This window comes from Aythya marila, assembly GCF_965140915.1.
Source record: "Aythya marila genome assembly, chromosome: 1".
NCBI lineage: Eukaryota > Metazoa > Chordata > Aves > Anseriformes > Anatidae > Aythya > Aythya marila.
Genome location: NC_139042.1, coordinates 207,303,837 through 207,323,427, shown reverse-complemented (window position 1 = coordinate 207,323,427; position 19,591 = coordinate 207,303,837). Strand labels below are relative to the sequence as shown.

The window sequence follows — 19,591 nt, the reverse complement described above, 5'->3', positions numbered from 1 at the left end:
AAAACCCGACTTCTACATTTTCCACAAAACACCTAAGAAAAGAGAAGTCAATTCTACAAGCTGTTGTTGAAGCTCCATACTTACATTAAAAATGACAGTAGTTATTTTTTACCAGAGAAAATAAACTATAGATAACTTTCAGAAATCTATCCCATATCCTTACTCCAAGGAGAGGTATGGGAGCTAAGCAATTTGTTGGTCAAGTTATACTTAAAAGACTGCAGTATTTTTATGAAATACCAGAGCATTCCCTCCACAGTGAGCAAATTGGTTAAACATCTCAGTCTCATATTCAAGTACCACTAGGTGTTGAATACCTAATATTCAAATATATATATGAATATATATATATTTTTATATATATATATATATATATATATTTATATATATATATTTATATATATATTCAGGCATGAATAAACAAGAGGCTGAAGGTGCTTAAGCCTTTTTAAGAAGTGGACAACAACAACAAATATACAATTGTCTACTGTGCGTCAGAACGTTGCAGCATGAAACATTGAATGTTGGTTTAGCTTAATTTTGCAGATAATTTGCCTGTAATATTTTAAGTCAGAATGTTGGAGCTCAAATAAAGAAACTGAAAATCAATATGGAAGAAGAAATAGCATATGCCAGGCATTACCAAGATTTCTTAAGAGGTGTTTGACTCAAGTGTAAAAAAAATAAAAAAAAAATACAGCACAAGTTGAATTTATTATTCTTTAAAGATAGATTAAGGACGGGGAATGGGGGAACAAGAAAAGAAGACTGAGAAGGGGTATAGGTTGTTTTGATTTAAAATCACTGTAAGTTACAAAATCAAAGATGACTCATCATCAGAGAACCAGGAGGCACCAGTGTACAATATAGATGCTAAGTGTCACTAGAGAAGTAGTAAAAAAAAAAAAAAAAAAAAAGAAAAAATTAAAATCTCAAGCTCTTACAAGGAAGGGCGAAAAAGCAGAAAGGATGCCAGTAGAGCCCTCAAAATAAGCATTTGCTGTCATCTCAAATCCAAAGGCTACCTTAGACATTAAAAAAATATTTTTGACATTACCTCTTGTATCTAACATCTAATTAACATCTAATTTCAATATTAGCTCTCCTGATAAATTCCACAGAATATCTTTTGTTTTGCAAAACAAACACCTTGTCTGGGGAAATGGAACTTGACAATTCTGACTACCTCTGCTTAAGTACAGTCTTGCTAGACCAAAGAAATGTTAATACTAACTTAACAACTGGCAGCTATCTAAGTACTAGTAAATGTTAGCTCTTAGTTATGTTGTGAAAACATCATGACAGTGTATCAGTTTCACCAAATGTAATAACCTTAAATGATTATGAAAAATAAACACCTAAAATGAACAGCAAAGAGATAGGAATTATCATTTAATGACATCCCAAATTAATAACCAATAAAGAAAACACATTGTAAAGAAGAAAGGTGAAAAAAATGATTAATAGTTGCAAGAAAAAACACACACAACTTCAATTTGGGGAACCAATCAAATATCAATTGTCAGTAGCATTCGGGACAGCATGATTTCAGGCTTGTATCAATTCTTACTCAGTCATGAACACATCCACCTTTGGATACTGCTAGTAAAAATAAAAGCAGCAAAAATGCAGAAATAGTCAGCAGATCCTTTTGATCTGTACCTGAAACAAAATAACAGCTGCATTTAATCTCATATAATAGTAAGGAAAGAAAAAAAAATGTTTCTATTCTTAAACAAAGAAGCTCTGTGGCACCACTTAGAACAATTAACTTTTTTTGAACAAGTACCAAAGATTTCACATAGCTTAAACTTAGTCTTAAACTACTCAAAGAGAAACTTGCTTTTGATCCATGAGAAAATAACACACTGGTTAATTTGGAGCTCAGTCAACAGAGCTGTAGCAACTATTATCATTGACACTTGTCACATTAAACTTCAGAAAAAGGCCTCAAGCAAACAAGCTTGTTGTCCTAAGTACATTACAAACGTATCTTCAATGATACAGCGCATCTGAAATTACATGAAAGAAATTTCACTCTGTATGACATGGCACCTTGATTAAAAAAAAATCTACATCGGAAGAAGCTATTAAGGGACTGTTTAAATGCATTAAACATTCTCAAAATGCATTAGTACAAGAAGACAGACATACTATGCAAGGTTCTGCCACGCTCATCAAAACCATACTCATGCACCACCACATAGTATTATTATCAATTATCAGGATGACTGAAAGATTTTGTCCATGTAATTTACAAAGGATATGAAACTCAGTGCTTCAGTGCATAGCAAACCCATAATCTTAGGGTATGCAATTGAGTCTTTGAGTTGCCATTAGATATTCTGTTACAAGGCTTAATGTAAAGAGCTCCAGGCAGAACTTCTACAGCTTCTGTGTACCCGCATTCAACTACCCTTTTTTAACCTTTATTATAGATTCACAATATTCGCATCCTTAAGAGCCACTAACAAATTTCACCAGAAGTACTAACCTCATGAATCAGAAACTCTAAAACCACAAAATATAAGATGCTTCACAGGCACCAGACTGTTCCACATCTTTCTGTAACTTCTACAGGATGTGCTGCAGGTTTGTTAGTCCAGACGAAACTCAACTGACAAAATATACTGCTTTAATTTAGAAAACAGCTTCAAACCATGCCGTCTACCAGATTCTTACGATATGAATCGCAAGACTGAAGAAAATCTTTTCTTAGCTTGGATCCAGGAAAGCAATGACATAAGAGTTACTATTACACTGCTCACCACTGCATTTTTCCTCCCTTTTCCCCTCTTCCTCCTTAAGGAACTGAGAGAACAGAGTAAATAAAAAGAATCTGGAGCCTAGTATAAGGCAGAGCTTATACCCTAGCTGCCTATAATTGGAAATAGCAATCCCATTTCCAGCTAATCCTCTGAGGAACTCACCTGTACTGCTCATGCACAAACTACTTTAGGGATTGGTGAAGTGTATTGGTATGTATTTGTATCAACTTGGAGTACTGCTCCAAATACTGGACAAGCTTTTTCTGAAGTGTCCCAGAACCTACACACTGCATGAACAACAATCCCAAGCAGCTCTGTGTAATGTGCACTAGGTCTTTCCTTCCCTTTCACTCCTCATGACATGTCATAGTTCTATAGCTTGTTATGGGGCTGACCCAAACAGAGTGGCTAGAAGCTACTTCCTGATCAGTAAGCCATACCCCCAGGTAACTCAGGTCAACTCTGTTTCTTCATCCTTGAATACACAGTGAACACGCTCCTCTGCATTGTAATACACCTGACCACAGCGTAGATGTGGCTCCTCCTGCTGGTACCAGAGCTCTTCATTGAACTCTGGGAAGAAGAAGGCAATTTCTCTGCTGGCTGATGCTGGTGAATCTGTTAGAATAGAGGAAAAAGATGAGAGATGATAGTCTTGCACCTTAAAGATGCACTACGTCTCAAATGAAAGGGCAGAATCTGAGGATGTAAAGAAAAGTGCCAGGCTTGGTTGTAACAGGCTAGGTGCACGTGGAATCTGCAAGAGAGATCAAATCATGAATTTTGACACTCCGAACAGAAAGTAAACAAAGGCAGACAGAACACCATCATTCATTCCTCACTGATCTCTAGTCCCACCCAGCACTCGGCCAAGAAAGCCTACCTGAGCCATGAGTGGTATTCCTGGTGTCAGTGAGGCCATAAGCTCCTCGGATGGAATCTGGGACACTGTTTCGGGCTCGGAATACTTTGGTGGGTCCCATCAGGGTTCTCCAGAGGGAGATAGCATTCTCATGGGCCAAGATATAAGCCCACATAGGGCCACTGAGAAAAGGACAAGGAAAGAGCAGAAATAGGTAAGGTTACAACAGGGTATAGCTTTCTCATTCTTATAAATATGACAAGCTCCAAGAAGCGAAATAATGTAACTACAGTGCAGTGTTCTCTGAGAAAAGACACAGATCCACTACAACACCAGCAAATAAGACCATGGTTTGGAAATAGACCGCAAGCGTGACCTCCTCCCAGGTGATGGCAACACAAAACACTGGGGATGCCGTTCTTGCAGTTGATCCCTGCTATCTGCCCACCCCTCAGCACATCACAAGCGCCGTGTGAGATGCATCCCACGCCGAGGTGGGCCCCTCCGGATGCAGGAATGCTCAGGCGAGACAAGGGTCCGCCTGCTACGCGAAGCAAGCTCCCTCCTCGCGCCCCGCGCTGCCCGCCCGCAGACGCAGCAGGTACCTGGCCATGAACTCCACCAGCCGCTGGTAGAAGAACCGCCCTGCGGGAGAAAGGCGCCTGGAGTCACGCGGCCCGGCCCAGCGGCCAGGCCCGCCGGCCCCGGAGCCGCGGGCCACCCGCGGGCCGCCTACCCGCGTGCTCCCGGTAGAAGCGGCGGCTCTGCTCCCGCCCGCAGCGCAGCTCCTTGGCGCGCACGATGAGGAACCGGTTGCTGAGGATGATCTCGTGCACGGCCTGTAAGGCAGGCAGAGGCGCGGCGGCTAGGCGGGCGAGGCGGCCCGCCGGCCCGGCGCGGGCGGCCCGGCCCCCCCGGCCCTCACCTCCAGCACCAGCGGGTGGGCCACGGCGTCCGGCTTCAGCAGCGCCAGCGTCAGCTGCAGCGGCCTCGCGCAGCGCCCCGCCGCCGCCATCGCCCCGTGCCGCTACCGGGCGCGCGACCACGTGACGGCTGACGCGTGGGCGGCGGGGCGGCGCCGGGCGGCGGGGCGGGCGGCGCGTGTCGCGTAGCAGCGGGGACGCGGAGGCGGCGCCATGGCGGAGGCGGCGGCGGCGGAGCAGGCCCGGGAGGAGGCCGCGGCCGGCGCCGAGGAGGCCGTGAAGATCATCTGCCTGGGCGACAGCGCCGTGGGCAAGTCCAAGTGTGTGGCCGCGCCGGTCCCCGCCGCCCGGCCGGGCCTCGCGGGAGGTGAGGGGGCCGCGGCCTCACCCTGCGCCGTTCTCTTTCCGCAGGCTGCTGGAGAGGTTCCTGCTCGACGGATTGTATCCACGCGCCGCGCCGCTCGGGACCCTCCATTGCCAGCCGTGCCGCCGGGGCCGCCCCTCAGCCGGCCGGGCGGTGGGGCGGGGCGGGGCGGGGCGGGGCAGGGCGGCGGGCGGCGGGTCCGGCCGCGGTGAGGGGACGTGCACCTCCGTCGGCTCCTTAACGCGGTCGCAGCCGCCCCCAGCAGCTCTCCACCTTCGCCCTGACGCTGTACAAGCACCGCGCTCGCGTGGACGGGAAGCCGGTCCTAGTGGGTAAGCGGGCAGTGCCCTGGCCGGAGTTCCGCGGGCCGCGGGGACGGGGCAGTGCCGGCTCTGTGGAGAGAGGGTGACGCCGATGGTGCTGCTGGCATACGCAGCAGTACGGAGACCCCAAAATACGGCAGGGGAGGTACTTGCAATGGGCAAAGAGATGCCAAATGGCAATTTGTAGAAGTCAGGGAAATGGGAGAATGAAAGAATCAGAATCACAGAATTGCAGTGGTTTCACACTGATAAACAGGCAAGCTCCACTGTGCCCCTCTGTCACTCCCCCTTCTAACAGAAGTCCCTTCAAAGCACAAACAGTTTGTGATTCTGTGTAACAGGTTTACATTGCAAGGTTTTGGTAGCTGGGGGAAGAGAGAAGGGGGAAGGGATGGGACACAAAGGGGTGGCTTCTGTGGGAAGAGCTGAGAAGCTACCCCATGTTAGATAAGAGCCAGTTTCAGCTGTCTCCAAAAGGGACCTGCCGCTGGCCAGAGCTCAGCCAATGAGCAATGCTAGTTGTGCCTCTGGAAGAGCAGATTAAAGAAAGGAAAAAAACTGCTGTGCTACAGCAGCTGGGAGAGAGGAGTGAGAAAAAGTGAGAGAAACAGCCTTGCAGACACTAAGGTCAGTGAAGGAGGGGAAGGAGTGCTCCAGGTGCTGGGGCAGAAGATACCTGGAAGCTCATGGAGGACCATGGTGGAGCAGGCTGTCCCCCTGCAGCCTATGGTGTACCACAGCAGAGCAGATCTCCATGGTGGAGCAGACTCTAGGCTGGAACTGCAGCCTTCAGAGAAGAGCCCCCATTGGATCAGGAGGCCTGGTGGGAGCTGCTGCCCATGGTACAGACCCATACCGGACCAGTTCTTGGAGAACTGCAGGCTGCAGGAAGCCTAGGATCAGTTCAAGAAGTATGCATCCCATGGGAGGGACCCCATGCTGGGGGGCAGGGGAGGACAGTGAAGACGAAGGAATGGCAGAGAGGAAGTGTTATGGACTGAATGCAACCCCCACTCCCCCTTCCCCTGCACAGCTCAGGCAGAAGATGTAGAAGAGGGTGGATGGTGGGGGAAGGTGTTTTTAATTTGGTTTTAGTTCTCACTGCTGTAATTTGTTAGCAGTAGGCAATAAGGTTACATTAATCTTAACGTGGTGAGTCTGTTTTGCCCATGATGGTAATTGGTGAGCAAACTCCTTGTCCTTATCTGAACCCATAAGCCTTTTTTCATCATATTTTCTCCCCTTGTTCGTTTGAGGAAGGGAGTGAGAGAGTGGCATGGTAGAGCTTAGCTGTCCATCAGTATGAAAGCACTGCACTTCTGTACTGCTGCTCGTGTCACTACAATTTCTGCATTTTCAGAAACCGCAGCTCTGAAAGGGACTGTGAGATGTCATCTAGCACATCTCTATACAGGGGAAATTCTTTACTTAATGACACTCTTCACGGATACTTATCTATTTCATTTAGTCAAAGACTTTTAACGATTAAGACTGTTCAGGTCATCTATTCCAATATACATGCCCTTACTTCTAGAAAGCTTCTTGACACTCAGTGTGAATCTTCTCTATCCAAGGTAAAACAGTTATTTTCTCTGTTTCCTGGGCACTAGAAAAGTTTTTTCCCCTTTCTGCTTGCATCAGTTTTCCACATGTTTGAGTGTTGTAGTTTTTCCCTTTATTTCTTCTCTCTTTTAGACTAAATAACCTCAGTTTATTCTGCCTTTTTCACAGTATAGATCTCTGGTGATTCTTGATGCTTCCGCTGAATTCTGTTCAGTTGGTTCATGACTGAAATATGGTTTACAAAATTAGAGATGATCCTTCATCAGACTTGCTAGTGTATATCATTGCTTTGAGTTATGAAATGCTGCAATTCTTAAACAACCAGTATAGTATATACTGTAGTATAAGACAGCACAAGGTCTCCTTTTTCTGTTTGAGTTTGGCCAGAACTTCCGTGTACATCCATTTTTGCCTGATTTCCTCCTTGTTGGAATGCATTGCTTCTGAGCTTGGAGGAGGTGATCATTGAATATTAACCAGCTTTCTTGGGCTCCTCTTCTTTCCAGGGCTTTCTTCCATAGTACTCTACGAAGCAGATCCCCGAAAAGGGCAAAGTCTGTTTCTCACAAAGTCCAGGGTAGCAAGCTTGCTGTGCTCCTTCCTTGCTGCTCTCTGGATCCAAAACTTCACCATTTCACAGTCACTGCAGCCAAGCCTGCCCTTGAGTTTCACATTCTCCACCAGCCCCTCCTTGTTGGTGAGAATGAAGTCTGGCAATGCACCTCTCCTCAGGGGCTCTTTTGTCACTTGGAGAAGGAAGTTGTCATCAATGCATTCCTAAAACCTCCTGGATTGCCTATGCCCTGCTGTGCTGTCCCTCCAACAAATAATGTGGCAGTTGAAGTCCCCCATGAGAACCAGGACTTGTGAAAGTGAGGCTGCTTCTATCTGTCTATAGAGGACCTCATCTGCTTGGTCTTCCTGATCAGGTGGCCTGTAGCAGACTCCCACTATAATGTCACCTGTCCCTGCCCTCCCTGTAATCCTGACCCATAAGCTCTCAGCTCCTCATTCATCCCCAGGCAGAGCTCCATCACTCCAGCTGCTGATTGACATGGAGGGTGATGCCTCCCCCTCGCCTCCCCTGCCTGTCCTTTCTGAAGAGCCTGTATCCTTCTATTAACACTCCAGTCATGGGAGCCATCCCATGGTCTCCATAAAGCCAATGAAGTCATAGCCCTGAAGGTGTGTGTACATCTCTAACACCTCTTGTTTATTCCAATACCACGTGCGTTAGCACAGAAACATTAAATTTGAGCCCCTACTGAAGCTGTCTTACTGGCTGGAATTCCTTTGTTGCTGGAAATTCCTGGAAATTCCTGGCTGGAATTCCTTTGTGCTGCTTTTCAGGTGCTCTCCTGCTGACCCATGACCTTCCTCCAGACTCTGGGCATCTTTTGCTGACACTAGCATCAAACTGGGAGGAACAGGATCGATTGAGGTTCCTCTCCTCCAGCAACTCTAGTTTGAAGCCCTCTTCACCAGCTTGGCAAGCCTATGACCAAAGATGTTCTTCCCCTTCTCTGACAGGTGGACCCCACCAGGCCCCATCAGACGAGGTTTCTGAAAGCAAGTCCCATGGTCTAGGTAGCTGAACCCCTGTCTGTGGCACTAGTCCTGTAACCATCTGTTGATTTGCTAAATTTGAGTGGCCCTTTCAATCCCCTTCCCTTTGCCCAGCAGGACTGATGAAGAAACTACCTGTGCTCCTGAGTCATTATTGCTGCTCCCAGGGCTCTGTAATCCCTCTTGATACTCCTCAGACTGCTCCTGGCTGCATCACTGGTGCCCACATGAAACAGCAACATCTGATAATAGTCCTTAGGCTGTACAAGGCTTGTCAGTATCCTGCTAACATCCCTGATATGACCCCCCCTGGTAAGCATCAGACCTCCCTCAAGAGTGGATCAGGTCAACAGATGGGCACCTCCGTGCCTCTCAGTAGAGATTTGCCTACTATTATCACCTGTCACCTTTTCTTAGTTGGACTAGTTGTTACACAGGGAGCAGGCTTACTCTGCTCCACCATCCCTGCAATAGGTCTTTCCTTATCAGTCTGCAGAGGGGTGAAGTAGTTCTGTAAAGGCATCTCAGGCTTTGGGGAAAGACTCTTCCTCCTGTTGATCATTGTTGCTGCCAGCTTCCACTCTCCAGTGTTATTGGTCTCACTCCCTTCAGTGAGTGACAGTGAGGGAGTTTTGGGCTGTTTGGCTGTGTGCTGAGTCCCCTGCAGACTGTGCTAGGATCCAACTATTCAACTCGTCAGCCTCCCTGATGCTACGCAGCCTTCTCACTGCCTACTGCAGCTCAGCCTGCCGGTGCTGGAGGTCCTCCTACCTTTCGCAGGCAGTTCTGCCACCTGTGCCTGCCCCAAGGGAAAGATCTAGGCTTTTCATGCAGTCAGAAGTCTACATTGCAGCCTCACCTTTCAGTAGCTCTGTCTTGGTGGAAGCATCATCCACTGCTAGGGCAGACAGCACAGACCGCGCAGCCAGACCCACGGCCTTTGCCCTGAGACAACTGCCCACCATTCTGCCCTGAGGATCAGGCAAGGTGAGCACCTGTGGCCTGCGCAGATGGGCAGGGAATAGAGCCTGACTGCAGGGGTAAGGTGTTCTCAATGCCTCCCACTCAGCCAGTGGAATGGCCTTCCCTCATGGGGCGCCCTCCTGCGCCAACTGCCACACTGTGCTCCTGCTTATGGGGTGTGAGGGGTGGCTGGCCTGCCCACACCTTGGCAGCTGCTCTCACCCCAGCTGCTAGCCCCCAGCAGGTCTCTGTACTCCCCCGGGGCTTCCCTGGCTCAGGAAACACCCTTGTATGATGCATACAGAACATGCCTGCCTGGAGCTGATCGCCTAAGTGAGTGCAAGTGAGGATTCTGGAATGGCACATTGAAAGAGTCAAGCAATTTTAGAAGCTAAGCAAAACTAACCAGAATGAATGCAAATATAGTCTGTTGAATACTTGCCTATATTTTGGGCAGTTTAAGAAGTTACCATCCAGAAAGTCAGATACAGTATCTAATCAGAAACTAACCTGTATTGCAATATAAAGTAGACACTAAGGTTCCCTTAGTGGAACCTTATTCCCAGTTACTGGCATAATAGTCTTTATGGAGACTGGTGTGCTTCAGTCTAGCTGACAGCATAACTACATCTAGTGGTTCTTACTTGAAGCTGCAGAAATTTATACAACATATAAGACACAAATTTTAGCCCATAAATCCAGCAAGAGGAGGGTGAAAAATCTCTACTTGAGGCACACAAACAGAAAATGGCATTAAAATATTGATGACTGTTCAGGAATGCTTCATGATACCTAGTATACAAGGTACTTAATGAATTGGGACCCATCTGTCTCAGGCTAACTTCAAAATTTTAGAAGCAGTTGTGCCCTTGGAAGGAGCAGATTCAGACTGTCTGGGAGAGTCAATGGAACATTTCATTTAGCAGGCACCTGGCTAACACAGATTAACACGGATGTAAGAAATCAAGCTGTCTCAAGACATTTGGATATTTTTTTCTATTGCCATCTCTAGTGACAAAGTACCATACGTTGTTACTACTCTTTTCTCCTTTGACTAGCTTTATCTTATTGTTCTTATCTGATGACTTCTCTTTTGCTAGAATGTTTATACCAATGTTGTAGCTAAGAAAATATCCTAGTTTTGCATGATTTCTTGGTACTGGAATGTTTCAGATTAGTGAGGTGAAACCTAATGTGTGACCCTGAGTAGATAGGCAAGTCTCCCTGTACTCAGCTCTGGTGAGGCCGCACCTCGAGTACTGTGTTCAGTTTTGGGCCCCTCGCTACAAGAAGGACATCGAGGTGCTTGAGCGAGTCCAGAGAAGGGCGATGAAGCTGGTGAGGGGCCTGGAGAACAAGTCCTACGAGGAGCGGCTGAGGGAGCTGGGCTTGTTCAGCCTGGAGAAGAGGAGGCTCAGGGGCGACCTTATCGCTCTCTACAGGTACCTTAAAGGAGGCTGTAGCGAGGTGGGGGTTGGTCTGTTCTCCCACGTGCCTGGTGACAGGACGAGGGGGAATGGGCTTAAGTTGTGCCAGGGGAGTTTTAGGTTGGATGTTAGGAAGAACTTCTTTACCGAAAGGGTTGTGAGGCATTGGAACAGGCTGCCCAGGGAAGCGGTGGAGTCACCATCCCTGGAGGTCTTTAAAAGACGTTTAGATGTAGAGCTTAGTGATATGGTTTAGTGGAGGACTTGTTAGTGTTAGGTCAGAGGTTGGACTCGATGATCTTGAGGTCTCTTCCAACCTAGAAATTCTGTGATTCTGTGATTCTGTCTTTGCATCCTGGATTTAAGTCCTAAGGAAAACAGAACTTAGGGCATTGTATCATCCCCAGTTTGTTTTTTGTTTGTTTGTTTGTTTGTTTTTCTGTCTTATAGATTTCTGGGACACAGCTGGACAAGAGAGGTTCCAGAGTATGCATGCATCCTATTACCATAAAGCTCATGCTTGTATAATGGTAAGGGTAGTGTCCCAGCTGCGATCTCTTGGAATTTTGGCTGATGGGGTCCCAGTTGATACTTGACCTGTATGTTACTTTTTCCAATTATACTGTCCTATATTTCTTGTCTCTTCCAGTTGTTTTAAAAAAACTTTCCTACATTGTTTCCTATTCTCTCACCAGATAAAGCCAGTGTAGTTGTGTATGTTTACCTTTCTTGTATCTTTCCAGATAGCACTAATACTGCATTCCCTGGGTTTTCTTTCTTCTAAGTTTCCTTTCTTTCATCACTGTGTTTCCAATAATGTGATATGTACAACTAAATGCATCTCTTTAGAAGCAGTCCTGTCAGGTGATGTGAGGGAAATGGCACTCTAATGTTGCTCTGCAATGTCACTTTTGAATTATGTAGTACAAAACTGTTTTAATATGTTCTGCAGGGGTACTACATAAGATATTCTTTTCTGGTCTTCTGCCTTTAATGGTTTCACATACTTTGAGCTTCCCATTTTTCTAGCTCAAATGAGCTTTGTTTTCTGACTCCTAACCCACTTAGATCTCTTGGTCTGTATTAGTTCTCTAATTTTTCACTATATCTCATCACTTGTGAGCATCAGTCAACTTTACTGATATTTTAATGTAATTGTTATATTAGAGAAGCTTCACATCTGACCCTATTGACTTAGCAGAACAGGTCTTTCCCAGTGATACGTCATGGGTGATAAAGTGCTTGTCATTGAATGAAATAAGCATGTAAAGGAAAATGGGGGACTGTTGCCTGCATCATGCAAAGAAGGGGGTTGGCTGCATATTTCAAAGCTTGCTGGATGTTCTCCATATTCTCTTTCATGCTTTCTAACAAAGGCCAGTTTCCCATGTTGATGTCCTCCTGGGAAAATTCTATGGATGCTGTACGTATGTTCGGTAAAGTAGTTTTATCAGGAGCTGTCCTACTGTTGGACCCATGATATAGCTGGTTCTTTTTTGGAAGGTGTTTGATGTGCAGCGAAAAGTCACCTACAAGAACCTGAGCAGCTGGTACAAGGAGCTGAGAGAATTCCGCCCAGAGATCCCTTGCATTGTGGTAGCCAATAAAATTGATGGTGAGTATATCTTCCTCTTTTAGCCTTCCAGAATTGTGAAGTTATTCTCTTCTTACCTATTTGTAAAAGAATGTCATTCATCTGTTGGGTCCAGACAAGTTCTTGAATATTAGTCCCTCAAGGGCTGTCTTTTACCAAATAAATAGCTGGGTCCTCTTGTAGCCCTTCATGGTGTCTTATAAGCTCTTGTCCTTGTTTTATTAGCAATTAAAATACAAATTTGATCCATTTATAGTTTATTCAAGTGATGTCCTTCCAATTCTGTCCTTGCCATGTTGCCCATTTCATTCAGCAAGTACACAAAAGCTGGAGCAGTACTTAGTTAAAAATTATAGGATGTCTTGGTGGAAAAGGAGCATAATCTATTCTGCGGCTTTCCCTGACACAGTCAGTAAATGCCTTTGCATTGCTAATTCAGTGTGCAGGTTTCCATGGGACTCTTCCATGCCAAACTATCTAAATATACCTGCTGAAAAACTTGTTCACCTTCCACTGAAGATGACTAGATGATTGCCTCCTCTTAGGAATGCTAGCTAGGCTTTCATAACTGCTGTTATTTAGGTTGTGATCTGTCTTCTGCATTCCATGAGAGGGCATAATGCATTGGCTTTCTGCTCAGCATCTAAGAGAGAAGACGTACCCATAGGTCCACAGTCTCCTGCTCTATTGGTTTTCTGTAAAGTACCATGTCAGACAGGGGCATCCTTGCTGACATTCATGGTGGAAAGTCATCGCAGCTATGAATAGGTGTCTCCATCTGAATAAGGTGTCTGGGCTCCCACTGCAGTTTGTGGAAGTTCATTTGATTCAGTGGTGCGGTCTAGGCTATGATGATCTTACTTAATAAAAACCTTTCCTACAGGATGTGTCAAGTTAACCTTCAATCCACTGATTGCACGTACTGTACAGGAAGTCCAGACAAAAGAACTTGCTGTTGACAGTCATATTATAGATACTACTTCTGTGTAGATGAATCCTGCTCCTAGTGTTCTATGTGAGAGTGGACACTGCTCCAAGAAAGTCTTCTCCCTTGCCTTTGCTGTATTCCATCAGGACAAGGAAATGATCACTCTTAACACAGACCCAGCCTGTGAAATGGTGGAGCCAGCTTCCTGCAAGGAGGTAAAGAGTGGCTGCCTGGGCAGTGCTCACTGGCAGGTGTTTGGTCTGAACTATTTCAGCTGTTGCTTCTGTGAGAGAGGCAAGATTGTGTGGAGTCATCCTCCTTCTGTGCATACAAGCTGTCTGTTAGTCAAAACTTTGAGCTGTTACTGCTGTGTCAGCATGTTCTATAAATATGAAGTAAATTTATTCCAAAACTGAAAGCCTCTGGCCTACTGATGTTGGAGTAGCTGGACCTAATTGCCTGCTAAGTAAAATATATATATATATATATATATATATATATATACATATATAACAGTTGAGTCATTTGTAAACTTGTACAAAATGTACATTATTCATTTGTGAGTTTGTCTTTGATTCACAGTAATATAGGTTACATAACATAAGGGCAGTGAGCAAGTACGGTTAAAACACCCAAATTGGAAGGAGAAGCATGGTTTATGCTGCCAGTGGTATCCAGGTCTCGTGAACACACAGCAAAATCACAGGGATGTACCTAGAAAATATTCATAGTTGCTGCAAAGTGAGTGAGCTGATATGTTCTGAGCTGCAAAACATTATGCATTTATAGCACATCAGAATCTATCTATAATGCAGTCAAACACCATGGATAAAGCAATAAGAACTCTTTCCTTTTTTTTTTTGTCTTCTTGCCAATTGTCTGCTGTTGCTTTTAAAACCCTCTAGCTTCACCTGACCTTGTACTGCAGAGACCAGGCCATGACAGCTAAATCAGACTCTGGTCTCCATCTGTTCCATCATCCCTGCATATGCTGACATTCTGCCTACAGTGATACTTTAATGACCATTTTTCCGTTTTTTCCTCCAGCGGATATGAAGGTGACCCAGAAAAATTTCAACTTTGCACGGAAGTTCAGTTTACCCTTTTACTTTGTGTCTGCTGCAGATGGCACTAATGTAGTGAAGGTAAAACACAGCTGTTTGGCTCAGTGTCTGTGAGACCTCTCTGTACAGTCCAAGGACATGGAGAATGCTGTAGGCACAGAGAATAGAAAAGGTCCTGGTACTTCTGCTTGGCTACTCATGACAGTCATGATAATTAGAGGTAGCTGTAGAGTGGTTTTTTGTTTGTTTCTTTGTTTGTTTTTTTCCTTGGGGTGTGGGTGCAGTTTCCAAATATTAAAGAAACCCATTGCCCTTTGCTTTGAGTGACAAGTGTTCTCCTTCTCATCAGCTCTTCAATGATGCTATCAAACTGGCAGTAGCTTATAAACAGAATTCAGGAGATTTCATGGATGAGGTTATGCGAGAACTGGAGGTAAGAAAGGCCCTACTTCCTGCACTCCTTCCTCTCTTAAATGATTAGTAACTCTGCCCTTTTCCCCCTCAGTAAAAGCAGAGTTTATACCAAAGGGTGAAACTTTGCAGGAAGGAGAGATATGCCTTATGCTGGTGACACCACTAGGTTTGTGTGCTGCTCGTATCTAGGTTGGAAGGGGCGAAGTAGCAACCTTCTGAAGAGCTCATGTTGCTCTAGACTGAGCTTGAAAGAATCACAGCAGAGTTTAGCTGTCATGATTTTCAGCATTTCCTTGTCCTACTTCTTTCCAGAGCTTTGACCTTGAGAAGAAGAGTGAGAATTTGTCGGATAAGGAAGAGAGCTTTCCTGAAGAGAAGCCCCCATCTGCCTAAGGACCAGACCCTGAGTCTATCATTTCTCTCTGCTCCAGTTGTCAGGGGCTAGTTAGAGCTGTCCTCCACAGAGAAAAGCATTTTTTCTCATGCCATGAGAACTCTGGTGATGGGCAGCTGGGCCTTTCTCCTTCTTGTGGAGGCCTGACCATGACCTTCGTTGACTGGGCCCTAACCTTCTGCACATCACGGTCAAGGAAAGGGTGAAGTATCCACACTGTTACGAGTTACTGCATGCTTCTTCAAGGCAAAGCTTGCTGGGAGAGCTAAACCACTGCTGGACCTGCAGAGAAGGGTCCTGCCCAGATGCTTTAATAGTATCTACTGGAGAAAACAAACACTAAAAATTTTTCAAAGGTTTGAACTTGGATTCTTCTTGCACTTTTGTTACAAGGCAGTCCAATTACTGTAGAGTTCAACTGCCAGCCCTCCCCATTCATTTCACAACCTAGCCAGTGCTGACTCTCAGTCCACCCGTTAGCTCTGCTGCAGTTTCTTCGGGTTTCTCTTCCCCGTTCTGTTATGGGGCAACTAGATCGGTAGACTTCTGGACATAGGAAATTTCTCCTTTCAGGTCCTCTAGTGTTTAATTGGGTGGACTCTCACACCCAGGAGGCTTTTTCCATCCCAGGCTGATGGATGTGGCTGCTCCTATATGCATGATGTAGTGTGCATTCCAAAGAGCCAGGTACAAGAACACAAATGGAGACATACATGTATACCATTAAAGCGGATGGCAAAACAGAATCACACAGTCACAGAATGGTGGAGGTTGGAAAGGACCTCTAAAGATCATCTAGTCCAACCCCTCTGCCGAGCAGGATCACCTAGAGCACATTGTGCAGGATGGCATCCAGGCAGGTTTTGAATATCTCCAGTGAAGGAGACTTCACAACCTTTCTGGGCAACCTGTTGTAATGCTCTGTCACCCTCACAGTAAAGTGCCCCCTCATATTCAGATGGAAAACAGATTAACACCGGTAAAACAACGTCCTTACCAGCACTCATGTAAACATAAACGCCACTTACATGATCATGAACACAAACCTGTAATTTTCTGTCTCTAAAGTTATCAGGACTGGTGTTCAGTGAGGAAATACACATGCAGCTTCACTCCATAAGCAGAGCAGATTTATATATCCTTCAAATAATAGCATGGGAATTAAGTCCATGTAATAGCTGTGGCTGGATGTCAAGCTCCTCAACCACTCACTGAGACAGGCCTTGCATCTTTCCAGATCTGAGTTTCCTGGTGCATGAGCTAGTCCACCTTTAAGTTCACAGATGCATTGTGCACACACACACACAGACACACACAGATCCCACCAGTAGCTGGCTCCGGGGATACTTGATGTTGCAGGCTGCTGTCCCTGAGATCTCTGGGCCAGTACTACCTGCATTCCCTTGTCCCATTGCACCCTCCTCCCTCAGCAGGCATGGCTTCAGCCTTTTTGGGTGACACTTTCCCCTTTGTGGCCTACAGTGTGCATATTTTGCAGGTGCCAAGTATGGAAATCCTTGCCTTGCACAGGAGATTGAATTAGGATGAGACATGGTTATCTGTGAAAATAGGCAGCTTTATTCTTAACCTAAGTAAAATTGAGTGTTTGTGTAGTCAGAGGAGGGTGGGCGAGACAGAGCAGGCCTTTGGCACTGGGGCTGCCTTTGGATTACCAGGCAATGCCCCTGAAGAAAATTGTTATAGCAGCCTGCACTGGATCATGCTCAGCCTGCTGCTCAAGCATTATTTCTCCTTAAAACCTGCAGGAGATCCTGCAACAAATTAAAGAATTCCAGGAGTTTCTGGCGCGGAAATGGACATGATCTAAATGGGCCTGATGATTGTGATGGTATTGGCTTGTGGACAGCGGTTGAGACAACGACTGGCTGTGGTGTTGAAGTAACCTCTCCCACTGGACGCAGTCCCATCTGTACCAGGATCCATTCGTAAAAGTGCTGAGTGGAGGTGTATACTCCAGGCCGATACATTCTACCACAGCCTGTCCCCCAGCTGGTCACACCAACGAGCCAGAAGTAGTCAGCAGTGTTATCTTTGCACACGAGAGGACCACCGCTGTCACCCTGCAGTAGAGGAGAGAAGCCTAAGGTGTTACTAGGTGTCCGCTGTCAGCAGCAGAGCTGGCTCCTCTCTCCCACCTCCTCCCAGAGCAGTATTCACAGCACAGAAAAGGTCTGCTTGGGTTCTGGAGCCTACAGTGGCTTTTCTGGGAGGAGGTCGTGGGCATGGAAGGTAGGTCTCTCTCTCTCTCCCCTATCTCTTGTGCAACAATCCCAGCTGTGGGAAGAAGGGTGTTCCAGGTGTGGGTCTACCAGGCACCAAGAACATTGCATGGGCTCTCTGGGCAGAGCCTTGGGGATGTGGGACAAGGGGGGCCTGGGCAAGGACCTGCAGATGGGAAAGGGGAGGTGAGCTGTGGAAGTGGTGGGGACCCAGAGCTAGAAGGGTGGCTTACATGTGCTGGTGTTTGTTTGGGCTACCCACGTGGCAGTGTGCTGACTTGTAGCATGCTCCTACCTGGCAGGTGTCGATGCCACCCTGCATAAAACCAGCACACAAGTTGTGGGTCTTGATGGCCCCTCTATAAAACTGGCTGCTGTTGCAGATTTTGAGGTTGATGAGATTGACCATGGCCTCCTGCAGGATATCAGGAGATCGTCCAGCTGCGAGCAGATAGAGGAATTGGCACCCGGCAACTCATTGCCAGTTCTTTCCCCCCTTGCCTACATATACCCCTTCCCTAAGTCTTGGCTTTGTGTCTTGAGAGGCACTGTGCTGATGTATCCCTTCTGTCTTGCTTTGGGAAATGGGTCAGGCCCATCTCTCTGTAGGCGTACTTCCCCATGGCTTTACCCTGGGTTGTGCCTCTGCCATCAGGGAAGCCCAACCCCTGTCTCCCCAGCATGCTAAACTTTCACTCTGGACAAAAGTGTTTTTGGGAACTTACATCTTTGCACTGTGGAACCCCAACCACTGATGTAGCAAGTTGACAGATCTGACACTCCCAGCGAGGCATCAGGCACGCAGGCAAGTTGTATATATTGACTGCACTGGACAGGTTGGTCCAATTCGAGCAGTGCAATGTCGTGCCCTGATTTGATATTTCTATAGTATTCATGCATCACTAGCCGCTTAATATTGCGCACTTCAACCTCAGGGCCCAGCTGAGACAACCGGTTGGCACCGACCACCACACGCCACATCGTGACATAACTGGAAGGAGATAGAGAAAGGGGTCAGAGGGAGGCAGAGCCATGTCCTGTTGCAGCCCAGCAGTTCCTCTGCTTTGTGGAGGAAAAAAGGAAAGCAATGGTATGAGGGCCGTGATAGCCCTCGTATGCTTTGGGCACAAGGAACATTGACGTGGAAGCTGCTAGGAAGCTTGGCGTGAACCAAGCCTTCTCACAAGCAGTCCCTCAGCTGGGTTTTGCAGTGCCCAGGCACTGGCCATATTGCAGGGAATCAGATGGGCCCTTACCTTGCGTTTTCGAAGCAGTGTGCTGCTGTGAGGACCCACTGTGGGCTGATGAGGGACCCTCCACATACATGCCCAACACCTGAATACCAGGGATTCTGGATGCTGACGATCCAGGGCCAGGCCCCTGGCTGGGCATTCGTGCCGCCCACGACGCGCATCATGCCGTTGTGCCTGGCCATAGGGCGGAGCCCACAGGTCCTGTAATCAGAAACTTTTTACTGCCTTGCTCACCTTCCCTTTGCTCTGTTCATGCTGAATGTGAGCCACCTTCCCTCCCCATGAGGCACAGTGTGGACAGTGGGGCCCCTGGTTGTCTCTGGCCATGCCCATTTCTGCTTTAGCCCTGTGGATGAGTTGTGCCAGCAGCCTGGATGCTGGTGAGGAATCGAGCTTCCCCCATGGGGTCTTGGAAGCTCTGCTGTGGTACAGGGGACAAGGGGACATCCTCCAGTGAACTCCATAAGGGTCCCCCCAGGCTCCCTCCCAAAGCCTCAGATGACTCACCCACAGTTTCCTGATGTGCCTTGCACAAGCCAGCCCATGGCCAGCAGCAGGAGGAAGGGCAGCACATTCATCACTCCCAATGGCAAGCGGCAGCTGCTCGTGCCCTGGGCTTGTTGCAACCAACACAGCAACCGATCGTGGTGTGCTGCCCGCGTTGCCCACGGAGCCCTCAGCGCCAACACCGATGTCACAGAGCCCCTGGTTCCGGGTGCTGGGCACGGCTGTGCCGGTGCCACCTGGGTGGCTGCATAGGGGGGTTCCAGGCAGGAAATGAGGTGGAAGCTGGGCTTGGGCTCAGCCCAGCCCCAGACAGACACCCTCTTAATGCTCTTCTGGTGGCACGAGCGTGTGCAGGCCACATGGCAGGCACAGCTCATGGCTCCAAGCACTGCCTGCTGACAGCTAGCAGGAGACACCAAAGCATGACTTTGTAACCTG

At 47.1% G+C, this 19,591-nt stretch overlaps 3 protein-coding genes across 3 annotated transcripts; 1 reads left to right on the top strand and 2 right to left on the bottom strand.

Moving 5' to 3' along the window:
- Positions 1-417: 417 nt before the first annotated feature.
- Positions 418-4,685, bottom strand: NME6 (NME/NM23 nucleoside diphosphate kinase 6). Its single transcript, XM_082783131.1, has 6 exons — positions 4,556-4,685; positions 4,367-4,469; positions 4,236-4,275; positions 3,652-3,812; positions 3,209-3,386; positions 418-1,662 (listed from the first exon to the last, which is right to left on the bottom strand). The coding sequence occupies exons 1-5, from the start codon at positions 4,643-4,645 to the stop codon at positions 3,220-3,222; spliced, it is 561 nt and encodes a 186-aa protein (XP_082639257.1). The 5' UTR covers positions 4,646-4,685; the 3' UTR covers positions 418-1,662; positions 3,209-3,219.
- RABL2B (RAB, member of RAS oncogene family like 2B) lies at positions 4,648-15,209 on the top strand. Its single transcript, XM_082783120.1, has 8 exons — positions 4,648-4,873; positions 4,965-4,994; positions 5,170-5,249; positions 11,210-11,289; positions 12,263-12,374; positions 14,329-14,426; positions 14,695-14,778; positions 15,072-15,209. Exons 1-8 carry the CDS (start codon positions 4,767-4,769, stop codon positions 15,150-15,152), a joined length of 672 nt encoding a protein of 223 aa, XP_082639246.1. The 5' UTR covers positions 4,648-4,766; the 3' UTR covers positions 15,153-15,209.
- Positions 15,210-16,878: 1,669 nt separating this feature from the next.
- LOC309889909 (acrosin-like) lies at positions 16,879-19,530 on the bottom strand (the record flags this gene model as incomplete). Its single annotated transcript, XM_082783104.1, has 5 exons — positions 16,879-17,234; positions 17,689-17,834; positions 18,119-18,384; positions 18,650-18,847; positions 19,154-19,530. The coding sequence occupies 5 exons, from the start codon at positions 19,528-19,530 to the stop codon at positions 16,890-16,892; spliced, it is 1,332 nt and encodes a 443-aa protein (XP_082639230.1). The 3' UTR covers positions 16,879-16,889.
- Positions 19,531-19,591: the final 61 nt, after the last annotated feature.

Excerpts from the sequence above, each read along its gene's own strand:
- NME6 (XM_082783131.1), bottom strand. The coding sequence starts at position 4,645 with ATGGCGGCGGCGGGGCGCTGCGCGAGGCCGCTGCAGCTGACGCTGGCG. Across the intron at positions 3,813-4,235 it reads CTGGTGGAGTTCATGGCCAG|TGGCCCTATGTGGGCTTATA; the intron begins GTACCTGCTGCG and ends TCCTTTTCTCAG. Across the intron at positions 3,387-3,651 it reads GAATACCACTCATGGCTCAG|ATTCACCAGCATCAGCCAGC; the intron begins GTAGGCTTTCTT and ends CTATTCTAACAG.
- RABL2B (XM_082783120.1), top strand. The coding sequence starts at position 4,767 with ATGGCGGAGGCGGCGGCGGCGGAGCAGGCCCGGGAGGAGGCCGCGGCC. Across the intron at positions 5,250-11,209 it reads CGGGAAGCCGGTCCTAGTGG|ATTTCTGGGACACAGCTGGA; the intron begins GTAAGCGGGCAG and ends TCTGTCTTATAG. Across the intron at positions 11,290-12,262 it reads AAGCTCATGCTTGTATAATG|GTGTTTGATGTGCAGCGAAA; the intron begins GTAAGGGTAGTG and ends CTTTTTTGGAAG.